The 23,654-nt window shown below is 42.4% G+C and overlaps 1 protein-coding gene across 1 annotated transcript; it reads right to left on the bottom strand.

Annotated features, from left to right (window-relative positions):
* Nucleotides 1-268: 268 nt before the first annotated feature.
* sgpp1 (sphingosine-1-phosphate phosphatase 1) lies at nt 269-20,918 on the bottom strand. The gene is made up of 3 exons (XM_037071414.1): nt 19,766-20,918; nt 11,865-11,954; nt 269-5,594 (listed from the first exon to the last, which is right to left on the bottom strand). The coding sequence occupies exons 1-3, from the start codon at nt 20,570-20,572 to the stop codon at nt 5,043-5,045; spliced, it is 1,449 nt and encodes a 482-aa protein (XP_036927309.1). The 5' UTR covers nt 20,573-20,918; the 3' UTR covers nt 269-5,042.
* Nucleotides 20,919-23,654: the final 2,736 nt, after the last annotated feature.

The raw sequence follows: 23,654 nt of genomic DNA, 5'->3' as shown, positions 1-23,654 counted from the left end.
ATTCTTTGACGTAACTTTAGTTACTAGTTACTTTGCAGATTACATGCTGCATCAGAGTCAAAGTAGCTGATTCTGAAATTCATTTATCAGCGATATAATAAAGAAACTAATTCCAAAAATCAGTATGATGGTCAGTCGACACAGTAAACAGTTCATACATTTACTTTTGTGTACTTTTGATACTTAAGTACATTTAAAACCAGATATTAATCAAGTGGGATTAATATAGATGACTTTCATTTTTGATAAATAACCAAAGAGCAGAATATTTATTTTTATCATTTTTATTTCAGTTAATTTCACACAAATGAACAATCAGACAGAAACGGATCCTCATTTCTGAATCAAAGATCAAATCCAACAATAAAAACCTGCAGAAATATAAAAACAATACTGTGAAACACGTCCGTCGGATCAGGACACGACCCAACACTGAAACTGAGATATGAAGAGTTTAATTCCCAGATGAAAACTAAACTGACACCGGCTCGGACAGAGAGATAAATCTTGACCGTAACATTTAATCTGATCCAGAATATTTTAAATAATTCATCAACTGAGAACTTTTTTATTCCTGAAACGGATGCGAGACATTTTGGAATGAAACTCGTCTCTTTTACCAAACAGAAGAATCCCTCGCAGGCTTATTTGGTTGTGGACAAAAACAAAAATCATCATCGGTAACTTATTTAATATTTTTCTCATGCAAACAATCAGTGAATGAAAATCAGATACTTTGAAATCTCGACTACAGTGACTCACTTGTTGCTAATTCAAGTGACGGCAGAAGTGCAGGAAACTAAAGTCTGGTTTGAATTTACTACAATTATCAACCAGGAAACATTTTTTTCTCTTCGTGAAGAGAAACAGAACGCAGCGACAAAGTGCAAAAGGCAACACGACAAGATGGAACAGAGTCAGAACAGAAGTCGGTAAATATATAAAATCTTCCTGGAAGGCACTACAGAGAAGCGTGGAGAGCTACAGCGACACAGTTCAACCTCTTTACATTTGGTCAACGTAAGAAAGAGTTTGGATATAAAAAGTCTTTATAGAAAAGAGAGCAGAAGAAGAAACGACAACCAGAGCCGGGCCCTCGGACCCAGAGGAGCTGAGACCTTCATGACGGCTCCTGGGTTCAGTGAATAACACAAAATATATAATTTAAACTTTTACTGATAAACTTCTTCATGTTGTTCACCAGCTGAAGCAACAGCGTGTCTGAGGTTTCCTGAGCAGAGTCTTCAGAACGTTTGGTGAAATTATTTCTTTAAAAAAAGGAGGAAATTTAACACAACACAATTCAAAGTGTGGGAACGTGTTTTAGGATTTTGTGACATGGGATTAAAACAGAAAATTCTTGGGATTATATCAGATTTTGAGCAATTCTACTCAATAAAACTAATGCAGTGAACGTGAGAAAATTTGGGGATTAAAGCAAATAATATTCTGTTGAGTTGAGGTTCTAACAAATAAAATAAAAAAATAGGATTAAACCAAATATAATTCAGGGTTGTAACCTTTGGGTTTATAACGACTATTTGTTTTCCAAGAAACAAACAAAAAGAAAACAAGATGAAGCCAAATCCACTTTTAGATTTAAACAAATTAAGTTAAGGATTAAACAGAATCTGAATTTAGGGATTTCCTGGATGACAAACAACAAAATCTGAGATCCAATGATTCAACAGTCTCTCAACGTTTTACAATGTTATTTTCACATTTCACACACCTTTTTGTTTTCTGTCAAGTTGTTTGTCAAATGAAATTAATCTAAATAACTGAAATAAATTGTAATAAATAAATTCCAGTCCATCTGAGGGCCTGTGAAACACCTCGGGCCGGCTCTGCTGTCGTTAACACACACACAGACACACACACACACTCTTTTGGAGCGTCACAATGGAAAGGATTATTATAATCAGTGTCAGGAAGTTTGGTTTAATCTCATTTATCATCTCGTTTCCTCGATCGTTCCTCCATCTGCAGAGGAAACTTCCTGCTGCTGCCGGGACGTAAATACCAAACATGACACGTGTTCAAACACTCACAGCTTCATCCTGGTTTATCACTGCTGTACCTCACTCATCTAAGATGGAGGTTACTCGTTGTGTCACATATGAACAGACGTCGAAGGGTTCTGGTTTTGTCAAATGTGGAGAGTTTGTTCTGACTCTGCAGATGTACAGAGACGTTTCTGCATGAACTGATGGAGTCATGAGCAGAGACCTCATCCCGCCACGGGAGGAACACAAGTTGTTTTGTTGATCAGCCGAAACCAAAAAGAAAAAACAGGAAACCACACAGACAATAAAAGGCTTCAACACACAGAAATATGTTCGTGCATGAGGCAAGGCCACAGGAAGTGAAAGGAGCCGGGCAGTGGTTAAAATCTGGTTAAAATCTGGTTAAAAATCGCATTAAATTGTTTCCGCAGATTAACATTAACTTCAGATATTCTTCCAGGCTCGGGGGGGGGAAGCAGTGCATTCTGGGAACAGTGCAGTCATATCAGAACAGTACCGTACAACAACAAGGTACAGCAGGTCAGCTGTGACTCCTGCTGCTCTCACTGAGGCGCATTAAGACTCTGAAGTGTCTGTTTGTCTCTGGACTCTGTCGGTCTTCAGCTCTGACAGGTGAATTGTCCCCAGCAGAGGGCAGAAGCACCTGAAACTGCCCTCGAGCAAGGCACTTCACCCACAGTCTGCTGCAGGAGGAATGTGTGAATCAAACATCAAGCTTCGGTCCAGATGTTCAGTCGTTATTGCCTCGAGAGTTCAGTTCAAAATACAGGACAGTGAAATGTGTCAGACAGTGAACGCATCACCGGTGTTTCTGCTGAAGGGGCACTCAGTGGTCCTTAGTTATTATCTAACCAACACCTGGTGACCCACCTCTGAAATTCAACTCAGTCTGTCATAAATGTATTCATTTTCTAAAGAAAGAAAGAAAGAAAGACTCAGTGGTCTGTGGAGGACGACAGGAGGAGAAGAAGCTGGAGTCAAAGTCCACGTGGAGGCTGACGAGTCTGTTTTCTTTAATCTTCAACTGTTTGTCTGCAGTAACTCGAACTGTCGTCTCGTTCTGTGATAACATATTAAGTCTCCAGTGTCCTGGACTAACTGCCTTCATATCATCGGCTGAATCACAGACTTGTAAGAAGAATACCACTGAATACTATCGCTCCGTTTATAGTCACAATATTTAACATTTCTGGAGGCGAGATGAATAAAAATGGCAGAAATATGACTTTACATTCTTGATGTAAACGCACTTTTACTGACGTGTTTTCAGGAAAAAGAAGTGAGAAGAAAAGGCCGATGTGCTGCATGACATTCGGCTGTAGCTATTTATAATTCACCTATTATTAATTCATCACATGTGGCTGCACCAGTGATCACCATCGATAAATGTCAGCGAGGTGATCCAGAGTGTCGTGTAGTGTCGACGTAGAAGCCACAATACGTCCCTCGTGTTTAAATCTGAAATAACGATGTTTGAGTTTGTGATCGTGTCACATTTTATTTGATGAACTTCTTGAACCAAATATGAATAATTGAGGGAGAGAAAATGAACTGTGTTGACGTGAAACCTGACTACAAAGACTCAGTGTGTTTTTTAAGTGTTTTTTGTGATGTGACATCATACTGCTCCGTCTGTTTCTCCTCCTGTGAGAAATCTACGAAACTCTTTTGTTTTAAACTCATCTGTTCAGTCGTCATCCCTTCCTCATCCTGACCTCTCTCCTCCGTCCTCTCGACTGTCAGCGCTCCACGCGTCTTCTCTCCTGAGAGCAGCGTTTTCTCCACCTCCTCCGCCTCCCGACACGAGCGCATCGAACTGAACAGGAAGTGGCTGCGTGCCATCGACAGCATCCCTGACAGGAAGTCAGTTTACAGTGTTAGAAAAGAAATGCTGAGCCAAGTGGACAAATTCCTATTAATAAAAAAACCTCTCTGTACATTTCCCAGACAAAGTGACACTTCCTCCTGAATCGTACAGTATGTGCCGGTCGTGGCTTCGTCACAGGAAAAATACTCAACCTCCGCAGAGAAGAGACGATAAACTGTCTGAATGGAGACAGAGTGGAAGAGCCCTTTAGGAAGAGACTGTGCATCAAAACATCTCGAGGATGAGTCCACTCGACAGGCCGAGGAGAAACAGGCCGAGTATAAACTCTGACAGAAGAATAAGAAAGTATAAAATCAGAAGGATCTTATTGCTTTGAGAGTTGAGACACACAAGAGGAAGATCAGATATTATTAAGACGCTTCCTGACAAAGAACCACACAAAGTTCAGACACCAAAAACTGTTTCTGCAACCAAACCACAGAAATTCTGGTATTTCTGAGTTTTGTTTCAAGCTGCAACAATTAATCAATTGGTTGTCAACTATTTAATAAATTCTGTTTGATTAATTTGGTTCAAAAGTTAAAATTTCTCAGATTCCAGCTTCTTATAAGTGAATATTTTCGTGTGTCAACACAGTTGAGGACATTTTCTGACAACTAACTCAGTAATTCGAGGGATCAAAATAACTTTTAGTTGCAGCTCTTCTTCAAAAACTATGTCAAGAACTCGTCCACAGCAGTCCATGAACTCTATGTGGAGTCTGTGGTTCTTTGTCTGAACTCTTAATAATAATAATAATAATAATAAAAAAGACACAGGTCATCTATCAGTAGCAATCAGTGGCATATTTAGTCTCTGAGGCCACTGTTAGGAAGCTTTGTGCTCTGTGATGAATGAAGCTGGTGGAGGAGGAGTGGCTCGGTGTGTCCCCGGATCAGGAGGAGCCGTCTCATTTGATTTGAAATAAAACTAAAGAACAGAACAGGTACGGGTCGCCACAGGTAGAACTGATAACAGTCGAGGCCTTCAGGACAGTCCAACACTTCCTGAAAACGACCAGAGCCAAAAAACTGATCACACGTCAGCTCAGATCAGTGTTTCGGCTTTAGTCCGCTTCAGTCCCGACCCAGAGGACTAAAGAACGAGGTCCTGGTGAACATCTGATCAGGCGGTGAACTAACATCCGATCAGGAGATCTGCAGGCAGCTGAAAAGGAACGGGACCAGGAAGAGCACGTTGAAGCCCACCACCCCGTACACGATGTAGCGGTAGGGCAGCTCCACCTCCATGTGCTGCCGGGCCTTCCTCACGTCGTCGCAGGGCACCCCGGTGACCCGGCACACCAGCGGGATGGTGATGGCCTTCATCACTGCCCGCGAGGTCATCAGCACCAGCACGCCCATGACGAGCCGCAGCATGGCCATGCCCGCCAGACCGGCGCTGAGGGGGGGCGCGGTGAAGGGGAGCTGCTCCGGCGTCGGGTCGGGCATCAGGCCCAGGAGGTGGTTGACGTGGGAGGCGAGAGCCACGCCGGCGCCCACGCCCAGGATCTGAGCGGTGTCGCCCCGAGAGGTGCTCCAGGTGTCCAGGGTGAAGGAGAAGAGGCCCAGGCCCAGGTGGAGCGAGATGATGACGAGCGGGGCGTAGCGGCAGGTCAGGTTGAAGCCGTCGATCAGATCCAGCGCCGGCAGGATGAAGAGCAGGATCAGGCTGCTGTAGAGGACGCCGGCGATCACGTCCTGGAGGGAAAACCAACACGAACAGAAGGTTAGTATGTATTAGTCTGACAGCACGGACAGACACTGAAGGTAACACTTCTGTAGTGGTGTGTGGTGCGTATGGATTCTGAATATCTGAAGCTCACTGCAGAGGTCGTGTTTATTTTTGTTTTTCAGAGATCCTCTATTGATTTGTCTGGGAGGAGGGTTCACTCTGGACACATCAGAGAAGCAGAACAAACTAAATTATTGTTGAATCAGTGAAGACGGGTGTTTCCCTAAAAACTGAATTTAAATCTGAACTCCATTGTTGTCAGACAACTTTCGATAAGGAGAAATTTATTGAGGCATTTTCTGCTGATGGATACAGGAAGCTGACCGACGACAGGAAACGGGAAATCGGCGAGCTCAACATGGCAGTGAACTTCGAACACAGGTCATTAGTTATCGACCGAGCAGCAAACTGACAGTTTGGCTTCCTGCTGCAGATTTACTGTGTGACAACATTTAACCTGCACATCATATTTCCCCAAATTCACCACAAAGCTGATGAAGAACTTGTGAACTGATGATTCAGAGAACAAAAACATCTTAATCACTTTTAAAGGCGACCTGGAATTAATGAAACGCTGCAGTTTTTTGGTTTTTAACAGAACCTAATTCAGGGTTTAATGTAAGCTGCTTTTTGTCAAAGTATCAAAGTTAGAGATTCTCGGAGCCCGAACGGTTGACGATAACAATCACAATGAACTAATGTTACAAAAACATCTATGTTGGATCCTCGTCAGGTCACACAAAAAGGTTTGTAGATTATTAATAAAGAGAAAAAAGATGAACATGTCAGGTTGGTGAATACAGAGTGTTTCTCACTGTCTCTGGACTTACTGACATGAATATTAAGTTTTCTTTTATCAGTTTAAAGGACAGAAGGGTAGAATTTAAAGCTGTAATGATAGATTGATCAAAAGAAGATGAATCTGCAACTACTCTGATAATCAGTGAAGCGTTTGTGACGATTTCTGAGAGGAAATGAAGAGCGTTTGAGTCCACTTCCTTTCTTGGCCATTTTTATATTTATCTACATTTGTTCAAAGTGTGTATGTGCTGCACAGACTGCACAGTGTAAATCAGGAGTTAATAGTCCTTCTTCAGTCCGATTCGGGTGTGTCTGGTTTTTTCTTTCCTTCAGACGAGTGTTATCAGTGTTCACTTTCCCTGGAAGAGAAATCAATGAGTGTTACTGTAAATTCACACCCGTCTGTGTCCGCCAGCCAAGCGCTGGAACATTTCAGCCGGCAGGTTATCCCACTTGGACGACCTCGCTGAAGGCAAACCAAGGTCCTGTTACAGTTTAAATATCTATCTGGCTGCTTAAATACACGTTGTGGTCGACAGAGGCCCTGGTCTCACAGTCAGTCATTAACCTAAACGTACCAGAGACGGTGTGTTTGCGTCACATGTTGGCAGGCGACTCGTGTCCCGGCCGTCTGACTGGACGCGCTCGACTGCAAGGACACATTTTACTGTCCGACCAATGACAGGTGAGTCAGCAGAAAGATAACCAACAGGAAACCTTTGATTTATCAGCTCCGTGCTGCCGCTGCAAACTTTTATCAGCCCTCTCTCTCTCTTAATGACACACACTGAAAGCTTTAAGCTGTCTGTAATTTTCTCCTCCACTGACACAACTAGAGGGAGCTCCGAACAATCAGCTGCCTCGTGTTAAAATGCCCAGAAAGAGGACGAGCGGCTGGCGTGGTGCCCTGAGGAACAACATGTACATGTTCCTGGGTACAAGCTTTTATCTTAAGTGCCTTATAATGAAATTAAATGAGAGGATATCGTGTCCGTGGAAGCAGAACTACAGCAGTAAGAAGACTGTATGTTCAGCCAGCCTGCAGTCCAACCCGAAGCCTTAATGACTTAATGGTTCCTGCTATCAGCGTCCATTCAAACTGAGAGCAGTTGTGGACGTTTGGACTGCAAGTGAATGATCTATTCTCCCTCCAGACGAGCGGTTCACGTGTCCTGGAAGAGTTCAACATCCTAGAAAAATGTCAGGAACTTCTGTCGAATGTTAAAAACACTGAGCACACCCAACATACAGCAACATCAATCAGCCATCTTCCTCTACAATCACTCCACCATTAATACAACTCAAATTATGTTTAAATCGTTGTCACCGGACATCTTACAGCCTCAGAGGGCTTTCTAACTACCTCTACTTTCACTGTGTGTTCACACTAAACATGAGCTTTAGGTGCAGTTAGACTGGATACAAGGTCAACGGAAAGAGATGTCAAGAATATGTAACCACGTCACAGAGACCAGAGGAAAACTGAGGCGACTGGAGGAAATATGAAGAGTATATTTCTGGGGAGTTTTGACGTAAGAGAGGCTTAACTGAACCCAAACACAATCCCACAAACACAGTCGCATGTTGTTAACTAGCTTCCAGTTAACATCTGTTAAGTTACACAACTAAAATCTGCTTCACTTTCTACCCAAACAAATATTTAGTTTGATAACGAGAAACTCTAATCCACCATTCACCAAACAAACAGGGTTCAGATTCTCTTCTCGTTTTGGACTTAAACCAACAGAACTGTGTGAAAGTGCTCGGGGAGCAGATGTCAACAACATCATCAGGAGCAGAACAGTTTCTTGTCTCCGAGCTCTTCCTGCACAACAGTGGAGGAGGAAGTTGTTTTATTGGGCGTGATGATTTCCAGAACACACAGAGAACCCGGCAGGCCTGCAGCGCTGAGCAGAACGATAATGGCGCACCATGTGTTCAAGCTCCACTCCCTGAAACACAACAGTCTACACAGTCTGACTGTGGAGCAGATGGAGCTACTTCAGGTCTTTGTACTCCGGCATTAAACTGGAGTGTTTTGAGATGAAGCAGGCAGAAAGTAGCCGGTCAGAAATGTGTTATAATGCAGGCGAAAAGCTTTGAAATCAAAAAGTCCGAGCAGTAACCGACTGCTCCGTCCTAAATACTCCTGAATCACAAGGCTCTGATGGACAACGTAGATCAGACATCAGGATTTTTCCCAGTTGATGTAATGAAGCAAAATAAACAGCATCTTTGGTTTGAATACTTTACCCATGACACGTACGACATAGTTTGAGGGACGCAGTGAAAGAATCAGACACAGATTACAGACATGTGGAAAAATATGGTTTCTTTGAGCTTACTGAGAGGGACAGTTTATGACAGGGATTATTTAGATCTTACAGACAAACTGACAGGCCTGAGCTGAAATGAAACGGTTGCTACAGTTACAGACATTATTTACATCCTCGTGAGGAAAAATGACCAGAATGAAAAGCAACAGGATGGTTTTTATCCAGGAACCAGAGAAGGAAGAGGAGGAGGAGGAGGAAGAGGAAGAGGAGCGAGACGCATGTGGAGGACAAACTGTAACAGGAATAAATAGTAAAAGTACTTTGCAGGAAGGAAACAGGTGGTTTAATGCTTCCTCACTGTAAACAGACAAACAATGCACTGCTGTGTGTTTTATTTTTAGTCGCTGGACGGAGCTGCATCCTCTGCTGCAGAGAGGACGCAGATACGTCTGCAGAGTGGAGGAGGCGTCACGCTTTGTGTGGTTCAGACAGGTTTCACTCGTCTTCTTGCCTTTAATTTCAAAGGTTGTTATTTCTTCTAGAACTCGCATTGCACCTGCTGTGTAAAGGTGTATTACGTGAGGTTAGACTGGATACAAGGGAAAGGGATCTCAAGAATACGTAACCACGTCACAGAGACGAGAGGAAAATTGAAGCAACTGGAGGAAATATAAAGAGTATATTTCTGGGGAGTTTTGACGTAAGAGAGGCTTAACTGAACCCAAACACAGGCACAATCCCACAAACACAGTCGCATGTTGTTAACTAGCTTCCAGTTAACATCTGTTAAGTTACACAACTAAAATCTGCTTCACTTTCTACCCAAACAAATATTTAGTTTGATAACGAGAAACTCTAATCCACCATCTTTAATGTTAGTTATTGAGATAAGACTCATTTAAATGCCGTCTCACTGTCAAAATCGCAATCACAGTAACAAGCTGCCGCTCAGGCAAATGAGCTGAGGGTGTCACATGTCTGACAGTTGTGGGATCGTTGGTTCCGGGTCGAACGTGAAGCTGGTGAACTGCCAGGACCAATGAGGCGTGCCGCAGGTTGCTGCTGAGCTCTCCAGGATGACTCAGCTCTGCTCTGTGAGTTGTGAATCTAATTAACCAGATGAATTAATCGTCTTGAATGCTTCTTTCTAGGTCAGGCCTCGTTTATCAGGAGGAGAAAACAGGGATATTTCTCCTACAGCGGTGGTGAGATATGAGCCGGCAGATGTGCACGTGGTCTTCAGCGCCTGCGGGCAGCCACAGAAAGCCCTTACAGAGAGTCTCTGATGTGGAGTTACCTTCTAGAGTCTGTGTGGGAGGACGGCCAGCGCACTGTAATGTCTGCTGGTCCACCATCATCCGTCAGTCCCTCTCACACTGTTGCCACAGCAACAGACAGCGCAGTCAACAGTGACATCATTTACCAGTGAGGGAAATTACCCCAAACGAGGGTTAATGTGACGGCCGCGTGGACAGATGGACGCACAGACAAACATCTGGAAGATTTTTATGACTTTTATGAGCTGAAATAATCTGCCTGAGTCTTCAACATCTGGGGCTCGAGGTCTGTTGAATTAGGCGACATGGTGTGTTAGATTAATATTTGTGTTAATCCAGTGTGAGAATGGTAGATGTTTTATAACGTCTTTGGCCGAGACACAACCTCCCTCCAAGTTTCATGGAAATTCGTAATCCTGCTGACAAACCGACAAATCAACCAACTAACGGGTGGAAACAGAACCTCCTTGGTGGAGGAAATATCAGAAACACAAAGCATTACTAATAATAATACAGGTGTGTCTGCTGCAGACATCGCAGCACCAACAACACCATAAGAAAAGCAGCTATTAGTGACCTCTTCTATTGTCACTCACAACTCAGACTTACTGTAAAGCTGCAGGGCACCAGGAGCGACCACACCCACCGGACCTGGTGGTGTTGGATGGTGTTTTTCATGACTGTACCTGTATTGTGCAGCAGCGATCTCATCCAAGCAAAGCCCTGCTGTCGGCAAAACAGCCTGCTGACGTGACAGCAGCAGATAAAAGCAGGAGCAGGTTTTTGCAGGCATGAATGTGTCTCAATGCTTCTCCAGGAAGAATGGTGAGATGCTGCTCCTGTTATTGTTTGAACCTTTTACATCTGCACTGACCACAGACTGACACAGGCCTAAACACGTTGAAGGTATCATGTATGTTCTAGATTTACTGTGAGGTTAATTAAACTAGAAATTCATTCCTTCATCTCTTCTGTGTATATAAGAAAACTCTGTGAGAGAACACAAATAACAGTCCTGCAGACACCTGGCAGCAGATGTTGGTGGACTAAAGTTGTTTTCTCCACATTTCTAAAGCAGGAAAAACTATTGTTTGGAGGCTTAAGTTCAGATTCCATCTCCTGCCAGTTTCCTGTTTCACACCCTGCCAGATAATCACACCAAACAAATAACACAACCAACACAACAGTTTAGGACATTTTAAAGTATCACGCCACGATTCTTACTTTGTTTTTCACCATATCGAGCTGCAATCTCTCAACACTGTCCCGCCCAAATATCACAATAGACTATTTCATCACTTCTGCCTCTGCAGCAACATATACAACACCTTGAAATAACTAAATATTAAATAAAAAACTTTTAAATTAAGACTGTGGTGCAAAGAATACAATATAAGTGCAGCTGCTGTGTCACTGGTTTCCCTCCCTCTGAACGTCCAGGTGAGAAATAACACTGGAATAAATTAAAATACAGAATCACGTTCAGTGAAGAAAAGTCACTGAACGATAATATCTAATACTGACCCAAGCCTAGGAAACATTTTCACTGTATTCTCAAATGTTCTTGTGTTCTAAGTTTGTGTCTTTGCTCTGTGTGTCGGACCTCTACAGTTACACCGGTTGACACCAGAACCTGACACCCGCCCAGTTATGGAGCCGAGGTGACTGCCGGTCGGATTCAGTTCCCCACAAATCAGCTATCACGTTCAAACTGCTGACGGCACCAAACGGACACTGCAGGTGGCGAGGCTCGCACCTCAGTGTGTGTGTGTGTGTGTGTGTGTGTGTGTGTGTGTGTGTGTGTGTGTGTGTGTGTGTGTGTGTGTGTGTGTGTGTGTGTGTGTGTGTGTGTGTGTGTGTGTGTGTGTGTGTGTGGACTTACCAGGACCGAGTGCATCCCCATGTAGATCCGGCTAACACAGACCACCAGACACCAGCAGAGAGCGAAGCTGAAGCCCAGTGAGAACGGATACTGTGGAGGTGAAAGGAGACTTTTTCAACACAGCTTCACAGTGTTTACAGGTGAAACAGAAGAACCTGGAATACAGATTAATGCTTCAATTCCTTTCTAATAACAAATAACTCTAACATGTTCAGAGTGAGTTTGCAGATTTTTTTTTTTATTTGACAAAAGCTACTGAATGAAATTTGATGATATACGACAGAAAGAGGTAAATTGATCTTCATATTTCAGAAGTTGTGACCATCAAATATTTGAGGTTATTAATTAATAGTGACAACGACACAAAGACGAAACCAGGTAGGTTACAAAAACAGCTTTGCCACGTTACAGCTCTCAAAGATGAACTAGAGCTTTGGTGAGTAACTCTGAAGGTACGAGAGAGTTTACAGAGTTCATATTATTACACAATATTAAAGCCGCGTTCAACTTAATGCAAATAAAGTCGACTCGTCTTTTATCTGCTCTCATGCTTCAGATGATGCAATACATAATGTATCTGATCTGATAATGAGTCTCTGCATCGAGGCATAAATACATAAAAGCTGCCTGTTTATTGTTCTGAGCAGATAACATAAGGATAATAAAATGATTGTGTGTACTGGAGTCAATATGCTCAATGCACAGAACGTTAAAGGCTCAGATAAAATGCTGCAGCGATGTCGTGGAGGTGATTATCTGCCGATGTGTTCTGGCTCAACGGACCTCATAAATATTTCAGTGATTCTGCTGTTTCCTTATCAGATGTTGCCGAAGAGAAGAAAGGCTGCGTTCAAACTGCAGCTCCAAGTGTCAAAAGTCAGATTCTTTCTCCCTCCGTGTGACTCCGATTATTTGTTTTCTGAAGTGCAGAAAGCTGCGCTGGGTCCTGGTTCTGCAGTTCTGATCTGGGCCACACGTACACATGGCTCAAAATCAGATCCAGAGACGTCAGCAGGAACGAGCGAAGTAAAGAAAACCATATGGAGACAAAACCCACAGAATGCAATTTAGAAGTTTGTTCACTTTTATACCAGAAGAAGAGAAACTTCTTCATAAAGCTTCGCGGTTATGAAAAATGTCTGACGCAGCAGAGGAAAATGTGTTAATGTTCAGTAAATAATGAGACACCATCTTAAAACATACATACATGAATGAATATCACATAAATAATCGTATCAGTAAAGTGCTTCTACAATTTTTTTTTTAATAAAACCTAAACTAAGAAAATTTAAAGGGAACCAATGAGTCTTTACACTAAAATGGATTCAAACGACTCGGTCAGTCTAATCGATTAATTGGGTTATCATTGCAGCTCTTATAATAATCTAATAATAATCTTTAACTTTATTTCTTTGTGCTCTCTCTGAAACTCCTGAAGGATTAAAGTGTTGAGTCACAAAACGTCGGGAAATCAGACAACAGTGAATTCAGCTCGTTCAATATTTCCATCTCCCATCGCTGCAGACCTTCATCATACAGGTCAGAGAGAGAATCCAGGGTCAAAGTTCAATTTATTTCAATTCTGCCTGGAGATCTGGTGAGGAATCTAAACACTGTATGCAGCTGTGACTGACACATGTGTGCAGAGGTCACAACAGAGATATTCAGTCTATTATCACATAAAACCGAAGGCTGAAACAAAGACGTATTTGGGTTTCATCCTTGAAAAACATGTAAATGTTGCCTAACGACACAGCAATTTTCTTTCGGCTCACTTGATTTACTACATAATAGTTTACGCTCTAAATAAAGCAGCAATTCAGATTCAAACATGCAGGTCTGTGGTGAAAACGCAGACAGACGGATCGAAAGAATGAAAGAAAAAGGAAATGAGTGACAGTCGAGCCGAGAGACAGAGACGACGGATGAAAGCTGCTGAGGTTTGCAACACTTGCTGAAAGCCTTTTGTTCTGCTGGCTGTGGCTCTCGTTGTTGAGATAGCTCAGAGTTCCTCTCACACATCAGAAAAATCCCACAAAAACACTGTGACTGCAGCCTTCAGGGAGGGATGACTCATCACAGCCGTTTGATGGTGCTGATGCTAATTAAAACAGAGATGAGGATTGTTTCACAGTGCGGCCTCACATCAGTGATTCAACTGAAAACTGAAGACTTTAACACCTATAATATGTTAGGAAGTGGGCTTGTGTCACTATCTTGCACAGGGACAGGTTATAGTACAACTAGAGGTGATAATATAAGGTTTTATGATGCGTGTATGAGAAATATCTCCTTAGAAACAGGCTTTTTAGTTCAGATCATAGATTATATGTTGCTTCACTTTATGAACCTGCTGTCCATGCAGAAAGTCTATCAGCCTGTAACGTTTATCTGCATGTTATCTGCTTTGTTGAAATGTTGCTGCAACAATGTCAGATTTCCTCCTGAAGTCTGCGTTTCAAAGTGATGAATTAAAACCTGCAGCCAACTGAAAGAAGACATAACAACTATTAATACAGGCCGTTTTACACCCTGATGGATGGAAAGATAGGCGGCTGTTCTGTGCCAACGATGGCTGAACTCCAGCCTCTTAGTATTTTACTGGACTAATGTATTTTCTGTATCCAAACAATGGCTGCTTATCTGCCAAAATAGCTGTTGGTAAGGTCAGTGAAGTAACCACAGCTGAATGTGCCTGCATTTATCTAAAGGCATGTGTCGACTTCACAGCTCGTACTTCATGGAAATGTAAATAACCATCACTGACGTGTTTCACTTGCAAATACGTACAAATCAAACTGCATCTGTTAATATGAAGCCCTGATGTCTAGAAGGGCTGTAACTAGCAATTATCATCGGTTTATGTATCTGTCGTAGTTGTTTGGTCTACACAGAGTCAAAAAATGATGGAAACTGTTGATCAGTGTTTCCCAAAGCCCAACATTACATCCCCAAATGTTTCCTTTTGTCTACAACCCAAATATATTCAGTTTAAAGTCATAGATGGATGAAAGAAACCAGAAAATATTCATATTTAAGAGTTTACGAACTTGGGACTCATTTTCAGCAGCAGATTCGATATGACAATGACACTTAATTTCCTTAGCAGCCATTTTGATCCTACAGTCAGCAGACAAAGACGTCTTACTCAAGAAGGACAAGACACAACAGCTGATCAAAAGCTGCTGCATCATTATGAGCCTGTCTGGTTCAGTCAGGCTGCTCCTGTCAGCCTCTCCTACAGGTGTTTCCCAAACCACCAGGCTGCACTTCAAAGTGTCAATTATAGACTGAGGGCTCTTTCAAAATGAGGTCAGCGCTGAGGGAGGTTTGGTTGAGAAACAGCCTTCTTTCTGTGTGTGGATTCGCTCAGACGCTGCCGCCCGACATGCTCAGACTGACACTGTGTTTGACTAGCATCAAATCTGAGGAGAGAGCAGAGAGGAGGAATCCAACTGTGGAGATGTTGTTCCATCAGTCTCCTCTGTCCCTGAGCAAACACAGCCCGTGTCATCAAGTCTCACGGCCACGTTTGCCTGCTCACTCTGGCTTCGCGCCGCTGACCGCGGCGGTGAAGCGGCCGTCGCCTCATGCAAAGGTTTATGGACGTGGTGTTTTTTTTGTGTGGCCTGTGGTTCTCTGCACACTGCTCATTGACTCAGCCGAGGGTTCGCTTCCTCACGTGACGTATACTGTACATACTGTACACACATACACACACCCAAACCACACGGCTCGCAGTCAGGGTGTGTGTGTGACTCTCAACACTGCCAAGATGTAAGCTAGCCGGGTTTGTGGGTTTCAAACCAAACTTGTGAATATTCTTGTTTTGCTGTAAGCTGATAACACCACAGGAAAATACAAGAGCCCTTATCCAGCTACATAAAATCACTGTTACAATGTTTAATTTGGCAGCTGCTACTTCATACATTTGCAGCTTTAAAAGTCAACATGAGAAATGGTTTTAAAATGGAAAGGGACGCAGCAGAAGAGAAGGTTTCCTCTTGATGTTCTCACATTATTCCCTGCACAAACATTTAACAAGGACTGGCTGCAGTCAAAAGAATGAAATACATCTGAACTTATATCTAATAACTGAATGGATCAGGCCGCTGTTTCCTGTTTACAGCCCCTCTGTCATACAAGTCTTCTGCTGCTCTTTACAAAGGACTGAAACTCTGAAACTTTCCCTCTTCTGACTGCAACAGCAGAGGATTTAGGTCGATGTGTATTTGCACGCTGTATGAAAAACACAATGTAAAACTCAGTGCTGGAAGTTAAGGAAACGCTATACAGTTAAATTCATTCATGCTCGCAGGAAAAGCTGAACTGTTCCCACGTAACGGTGCCGCTCAGGGAGAGGAAGTCTCACACAAAGCCTGTTTACCATAATGTTTTCTGTTCTGACTCCACCGGACCACATAATGAGAATTTATATCCCAAAATCTGATAAAAACACGCTCGTATTTTTCACTCGAGCAGCTCTGAAACTCTTGGATTTCCTTCACGTCCTTCTCTCCCCTCTAATCTCTCCAGCACTCTTTGCCTTGAGTCTGTTTTCTCCTCTTCCATCCTTCGTCCTCCTCATCACTCTTCGGTATTAATCCCCTCCTCTCTCCTCGCCTCTAACCTCGTCTCTCCTCTTTGCTTTCTTCATCTCTTGCCCTCGAGTCTCGTCTTGTCTAATCTCCTCTCATCTATCGAGTCTAATCTCTTCTCTACTTTCCACTCCTCGAGCTGCTCTTTTTTTTTTTCTGTTTTGACCCTCGTCCCCTCCCTTATTTGATTCTCCCCAGTATCTTCCACAGAGACACATCTGGCTCTAGTTACTGTCTGAGCTGGAGATGAGGGCGGTGGTGTGATGGGAGGAGGAGGAGGACCGTCTGTCTGACTGAGACTCCTCCAAATCCAAACACTCCGGCTCTGCTGAAACAAGTCGTCCGAGGCAGCAGAACAGCCACGGATTAACAGAGGAAGTCAACCGTTTAGGAAGATGAGATCATGACGATGCAGATCGGACTGAACGGGACGGCCAGACATTAAACATTTCCATTCAACTTCTTTCTAACAGTTTGAAGTCACGTCACAGTCTTGGCTGTTTTTTTTAATATCTATTAACTCGATGAAGGATTAGATAGGTAAGATAAGATCAATAAGGATATCTTTGATTACCAAAATAAACGTGAGTGCATCAGGCTCATACAGTGAGAGTCTTATCTGCTGTCCAACACGAATACGTCAGCAGTTTGTATCCTGAGATTCTGAGTACAGATTGTTTTGCTTCTGAATGAAGAACAGACACTCTCCCGCTTTTCTACACTATTTTCTGCTCTTTCAAACTCAGGTCGGAGAGAAGAGAAAGACCCGTTGACACCTCGAGAACACTAGACACCGAATCAATCTTATCGCAGAGTCCCACACTCGAAGGTCAGGGGGTCGGCCCTCTTATCTCCTCCTCTGGCAGACAGACGGGGAGGCAGAGTGTCGTAAATCAATCCCACCTCTGCTCTCGCCCGCTGTGATTCCGGCAACACAATACTGAGATCCCACGCGTTTCTCTTTCCAAAAACTCTGGGCTTTTTTTTTTCACCCACAGCAAAGTTAAGACTGCTGAACATCAGGCGACTTTTTGGATGACAGCCACAGCAATAACAGAATCTGCGTGACAAAAAGTCCTTCAACTTTACAGGCCTGCGACTGCAGATTATCGTTGCAGATGAGTCTCAGATCAGCAAGGACAAAAGTACACTGTTTGTCATTTGGCCACTGTGAATATGTTTTGTTTTTATGTTTTGTACGCTAAAAAAATGTTTGTTTGGTCAATAAAATGTCAGAAAATAGTGAAAAAGATTATTTTATTCAAGATATTGAATCTAAATGAGTGAAATGTGGCCGATACTGGTATTTTCTCAAGAAAAGACTCAACAAATATAGTTAGGGACCCTGAAGAGATTCTACTACTCTCTCCTTTCTATGAAAATCAAATAGACTTCCTGCAGTTTGTTGATCACCTCCCTCACTGTGTGGATGCTCAGCGAGACAATGGAAGTGGACAATGCAGACTTTGTGTTGGCTTTTACAGACTGAACACAATGGAGTGTTGTTCCTCCTGAGTGAATGGGAGGTGAGGAAAAGAACAACAGAGACCGGCTTGTTAAAACAAAATTACCGCAGGAATGTTATTCCACCGATATGAGACATAACGTTTAACAGTGTTGGAGAACCGGAGGCAGAATCTGAGCTGACGTCAAGAGAAACTCAGTGACCAAAGTCGAGGAAGCGGTGAAAGTTTGTGTGAAGTTGTTGAGCTTTTAAAAGGGCCACAACTAATCAATCAATTGGTGGAGCACTTTCACGATTAGTCGAGTCATCTTTTAGTCTATGAAGTGTCAAAAAAGTTCAAAAGTGACGTCTTTAAATCACTTCTTCTGTCCAACAAACAGTCCAAAACCCAAAGACCCTTCGTTAACTCATAAATGACAAACAACAGCAACAAATCGTCAAATTCAAGAAGATGGATCCAACAAATGTTTGACATTTTTGCTGCACAAAAGCAAAAACTAATCGATTTATCTACTAAATGTTATGCACCAATGTCACCAACCTCACGTCCAATAAGTGTTAGCATGTTAACGCGCATGTTAGCAATGTAACAAATACGCATTTAGCTCAAGTTGCAGAACAGTCGAGCTTCACAAAATATTTTCATAATCGATTTATTTGCCACCTATTTTTGCAGGTAATCAATCTTTTTCAGCTGATGAAATGTCGGGAAACTGTGTAAAGCTGATATGTTTTGTCCAACCAAAGTTATATAAATATTCAGATTATTATTAAAGATGACTAAAATAAACTGGGAAGCTGGAACAAAAAAGTGACACAGCTGAAAAATGTTGCTGAACTTTGTGTCAACGAGGCTTCTACATTATTCATCCATCTAAAAGGCGTCTTCTCTGTTTGTGTATGAGCCGGCGAGGCGACTGTCACTTGGCTGCAGACTCTCTGTCATGTTGTGTCCACACTGAGTTTGGTTTCATTGTCTTACAAGCAGTAAAAGAGTCAGCTAATGTGCTCATACGGCTGTAGAGGCGCCCAGGCTCCAGTCACTGTATCCACCGGGCCAACCACACATTAATTGTTAATGACGCTTCAGAGGGCAAAGTCTCAGTGATCCTGTATCAAGAGTTGGCACTTTGCACATGGTTGCTTGTGTTGCTGCAGCCTGACGATAGAAGGGCAGATGATAACAAGTGTGGTGTATACTGGTGGACCACAGATACGACCTGTCACAGTGATACTGAGGCCGTGACGACAGCAGTGAACGCCAAGTGGGTTTTTTCTCATTCTGTCCTCTGTGATCATGTGAACTAACAAACTAAATCCCTGTCATGAGGTCAGCGACTCAACATTTCTGCATTGATCGGCAGGAAAATATAAAATCCAACATATGTGGAAGAGTTTGACTAATAAATGACTCATGAATTCCTTTTTAGGTTAAGTTCAAACTGAATCATTAATGAAGCAAATTCCATCCTTCTTTCCTTCCTGCCACAAAATACTGCTATGCACCAGTTTGTGGCATCATTTAAGATTATATTCAGCTGTTAATCTATAACGATAATATAATATCTAGGGTTATAAAATCTGTTTGCAGTTGCACAGCCCCTGTGAGGAGGTGAAGGGTCAGCAGCATGTGCGGCTCTCTGGATGCAGTTTTCTTTGGATTTTCACCAATTTCTAGTGTTTCTCAATGTGTAAACACACGCTGGTGTGAAAGAGGAACTTTCTCTGCTTCCTCTTCTGGAAAAGGAAGCAGCTCCTGTCAACTTCTCATTCTCTGCTCCTGCTGAGAGTCAAATATCAGAACATCTATGACAGAGAGTTAAGGTGCGTTCACGTACCTCCCAGCGGCCGTAGGTCATGAAGAACAGGGAGAAGGGGATGGCGGTGCCCGACATGGCGTGTGTGGAGGGCATGCTGTACTCCGAGTTGTAAAACATCTCCACTTTGACCACAGGAGGTGAGGCGGGCCGGGACCACCCGATCACGTCCTTCGTGCACTGACCCAGGTACATGACCCAGACCCACACCATGATCAGCCTCCGGGCCACGAAGGCGTCCATGTTCCACATAACGAAGGGGAAGAAGGTGATGTAGAAGAGCTCGTTACCCAGCTCTGTCCCGAAGGTGAACAGGTAGAACAGGAACCGGTTCTCAATCAGGAACTCCTGCCCGGCATCACCTGTGAGAGAGTTTTTGCGGAGCGGCTTCAGAGTGCTGCTAACCGGGACTTCACCGCCCTTCTCCGCGGGCTCGGTGGGACCGTTACTGCCCGCACCGAGCGTATCTCCCCCGGCGTTCGCTGCGGTCACCACCGCTCCGTTCTGGGGTAGATTCTCCTTTTCCTCTCCCTGTTTCCTCCTCCGAGCACCTGCCGCTGCCGTCTCCTTGCACTCGCCTTCATCAGCTCCGATGACGGCCGCACTTTCGCTCTCGTTCCCCCCGGTGATGGGATGGTGGCATGCCCCGTTGTTGTGTGAGTGAGTCCGGTCCGCTTCCTTGCTGCCGCCGCCGCTGCTGGAGGGAGCAGAGCCAGAGACGGTTCTCGAAAACGTCCCGCGTACCCCGCAAAATTTCTGGAAGCGGGCGACAAGGTGTGGGTCTTGCAGATAGTTGAAGATTTCTACTAATCGGCTACTTCTCTCCATGTTTAATAAGGTTTCTTCGCCACCGCACCGCCGAAACGAGGAGCTCGGACTCCGCTACTTTCCCCACCGAACAGCCCGATGATGAACGCTAGCTCCCCGGCTAACGTTAGCTAGCCGACCCGTGCATCACGGCAGAGCGCTACTCAGAAGTGAAGCCCGGACCGTTTTTAAGCGATAACAAGTTGTAACGGCTTGTGTTATTAACTAAGAAGCGATTAAAAGCTTTTAAAAGTGGAATAAAAAACACAAAAAACCCACTAACGGCTCGGTTCTTGTGCGACAGGATGCGTTCAGTGTCCCGCTACCTGAGTGGAGTCCTGCACTGACAGATCCACGGAGCCGTCCGAGCGCGCGCCTTTCCTGCTGCCTTTACGTGCTGTCGGAGATTTCGTCATTCTTCGTGAAGCGGGCGCACATTCATTCAGGACTCCATTTTAGTATGACTTTAAAGGTTTTAAAGCAACCTTTGGCGTCAACTACATGTTGCTACTATAACAAACATAAACAATGGTTATTTTGCAAACTGATTCCAGTTTCAATTAGATCAATTTTTACAACTTTAAAGGAAAAAGTTCACCCAAAAGTACAATCTACTCAAATTCTAAGTGCTGTATTGTAGGCTATTTCTTGGGGACCGTTTCATCTCTCATCCTTTAAGTAACTGAAATATATGAACAAAAAGAATAAGAAGGCTACAAACCTGTAAATCCTATATCTCAGTTGCTCACTTGCTCCATTGAGCGTTTCCATTTTTAAGGTATTTTTATTTCCTGTTATCTGTGTTTAGTGTTGCGGCTGCATCATCTCCACACACTATTGTTTCAATGATATCCTTATCTCTGTATGACAATTACTGTATTTGCCTTAGTTATTTTAAGTTATTTTAAAAACACTGTTTCCTTTGTTTAAAATCTGTGGCAATCTCAGTACAAATTCAAACACGGTATATTGAAAATAACCCACTTTGAAAAATGCAGGATATTTTCTCACAAACTACTGTTATAATGTTGTTCTGAGAGTGGATAGTTTGTGTGCATTTAGAGCATTTCCCCCGAACGTCCAAAATCCGAGCCTTGCAGGAGTGCTTGAAGGCAGCAGCAATTCCGGCGCGTACGTATAATAAACGTGCTCCCGACGTCACGACGTAACGTGACCGCGCTCAGCCTGCAGCCTATCATTTTTCTGGCACAATTAACACCTCTTTTTAAATTTACCTGTGAAATAAAAACAAAACACATTAAACATATTGAAAAGAAAGAAAAAGATTCATCAAAACACAAAAACAACTTTGTCACCTTACATACTTTATTTAATAATCACCTGAAAAAAAAAATTAAATGGCCCTTTTTCAAAATATTTCATCTTAAATATGGAATATGCATTTTCATCAAAATATAAATTCTTGTTTTAAAATATCAAACGTCTCTTTAGTATTGTCCTGCAGTGTGTTGTTGTTGTGGTTGTTTTTTTGTTGCAGTGATTGTTTTCAAGATGCAAAAATTTTCAAACCAGGTTAAACTCCTGGACAGAGACCGAACACTGAAAACACAGAGAGAGACGCTGGAAAAGGATGAATCATTGTCATAAAGAAGTCCAGTTTTTAAAGCACGCGTCAAATAATAAAATATCCTCCAACAATTCAGATGAACTCCTCGTAGCAAGATTTCAGCTGCTGTGGAGCCAAGACTGATAATATGGATTATAATATCGATTTAAAGACATTCTGCTCTCTGAAATTCATCTTTAAAACACCATGAGGCTGAGAATAATTCACAAACAAATAATTTGGTAACAGAAAATCAAAGTTGGGGCTTCTTAGCGCTGCAGGAACGAGGAAAGACGCCATTTTCCTTTTTTAAAACCACAAAAATTAAAACCTGACTTTCCTTCCAACATAACTAAAAAGGGAAATTAGATTATAACCTTTTCATTAACTATTTACTTTAACCTCCACTATTTAGCATTACAACCACCATACAGACATTTAATATATGGTTTATAGCACACTATAACTGTATTCAGATATAAATGTTTGTTTTGTAGTTAGCTAACCTACTTTAATAAGTATCATTAACAAACAGTAAATTTATAGTTAACTGAAGACTGACTTTCCTCAATTTATTTAGTTTTTTCTCCCTTTATTCTTGCAGTCAGCATAAAGTGTCACACACCGTTTGATTCAGGAGAACCTGAAGTTTCAGTCTGACTCATTAACGTCAAAGATTTACATTTGCCTTGTCCGAGAATGGATATATTTACCAGAATTATTATTATTTTTTTTTTTTTTTAAACTAGTCAAAATGTGTTGTTTGTGTCACTGTGAACAGCAGGAAGTTTATCTTTGTGTTTAAAAAGATCTTATTGGTTGTTTTTAGACTTCCATGTGAATTTTTAACTACATCTGAGCTTTCCTAAGCAAGTTAAAGCTATTTATTATAATATTTTCCTCTGACCTATTTCCTTAGTGACCAGGTAGATGTGTCCAAAACAGTACTGTAAATCGAAGTCTCACATTATTAAATCATGACATCATAACATTTTTTCTGAGAAACATATGATCCACTGAATAAAAGTAGCTCAGCAGAGGAAGAAACAACGCTGGTTTGTTTAACGGATCGAAGCTGCAGAACATGATTGCATATTCAAGTCCCTGAATGATCAAAACAGACGTGTGTCATACGACTGAAGAGCTTAGAAACTTCATTTTACATGAGTTTATAAATCAAACATTATTTTCCACAGTTCAGGTCTGAAACTTACAAAGACTGCTTTTAATTTTAGTGCTCCTGACTCCTGGAACAAAATATAGCACCGAATTAAAAATCACTACTTTTATATTTTTTTAGCCTTTTCATCTATTCTACATGACTGTATTTGTATTCAACTTCCTGCAGAGAGGTTATATGTTCTTTTTTTAATGGCTTTACATTATTATATCTGTATTTCACTATATTAGTATCTGTTATGTTTATACACCAGCCTCCATTTATGAGTTATATGTGTTGAAATGCATGAATAAACCCTTTTAACCTCATATAACTGCATTATAATGTGCTTAAATGTTAATATAGTGGTTTAAATG

Source organism: Acanthopagrus latus, chromosome 16, assembly GCF_904848185.1.
Source record: "Acanthopagrus latus isolate v.2019 chromosome 16, fAcaLat1.1, whole genome shotgun sequence".
NCBI classification, from domain to species: domain Eukaryota; kingdom Metazoa; phylum Chordata; class Actinopteri; order Spariformes; family Sparidae; genus Acanthopagrus; species Acanthopagrus latus.
Note: the sequence above shows the minus strand (reverse complement) of the source record. Positions and strands in the feature narration are given on the sequence as shown.

Excerpts from the sequence above, each read along its gene's own strand:
- sgpp1 (XM_037071414.1), bottom strand. The coding sequence starts at position 20,572 with ATGGAGAGAAGTAGCCGATTAGTAGAAATCTTCAACTATCTGCAAGAC. Across the intron at positions 11,955-19,765 it reads TGACCTACGGCCGCTGGGAG|TATCCGTTCTCACTGGGCTT; the intron begins GTACGTGAACGC and ends TCACCTCCACAG. Across the intron at positions 5,595-11,864 it reads TGGGGATGCACTCGGTCCTG|GACGTGATCGCCGGCGTCCT; the intron begins GTAAGTCCACAC and ends TTTTCCCTCCAG.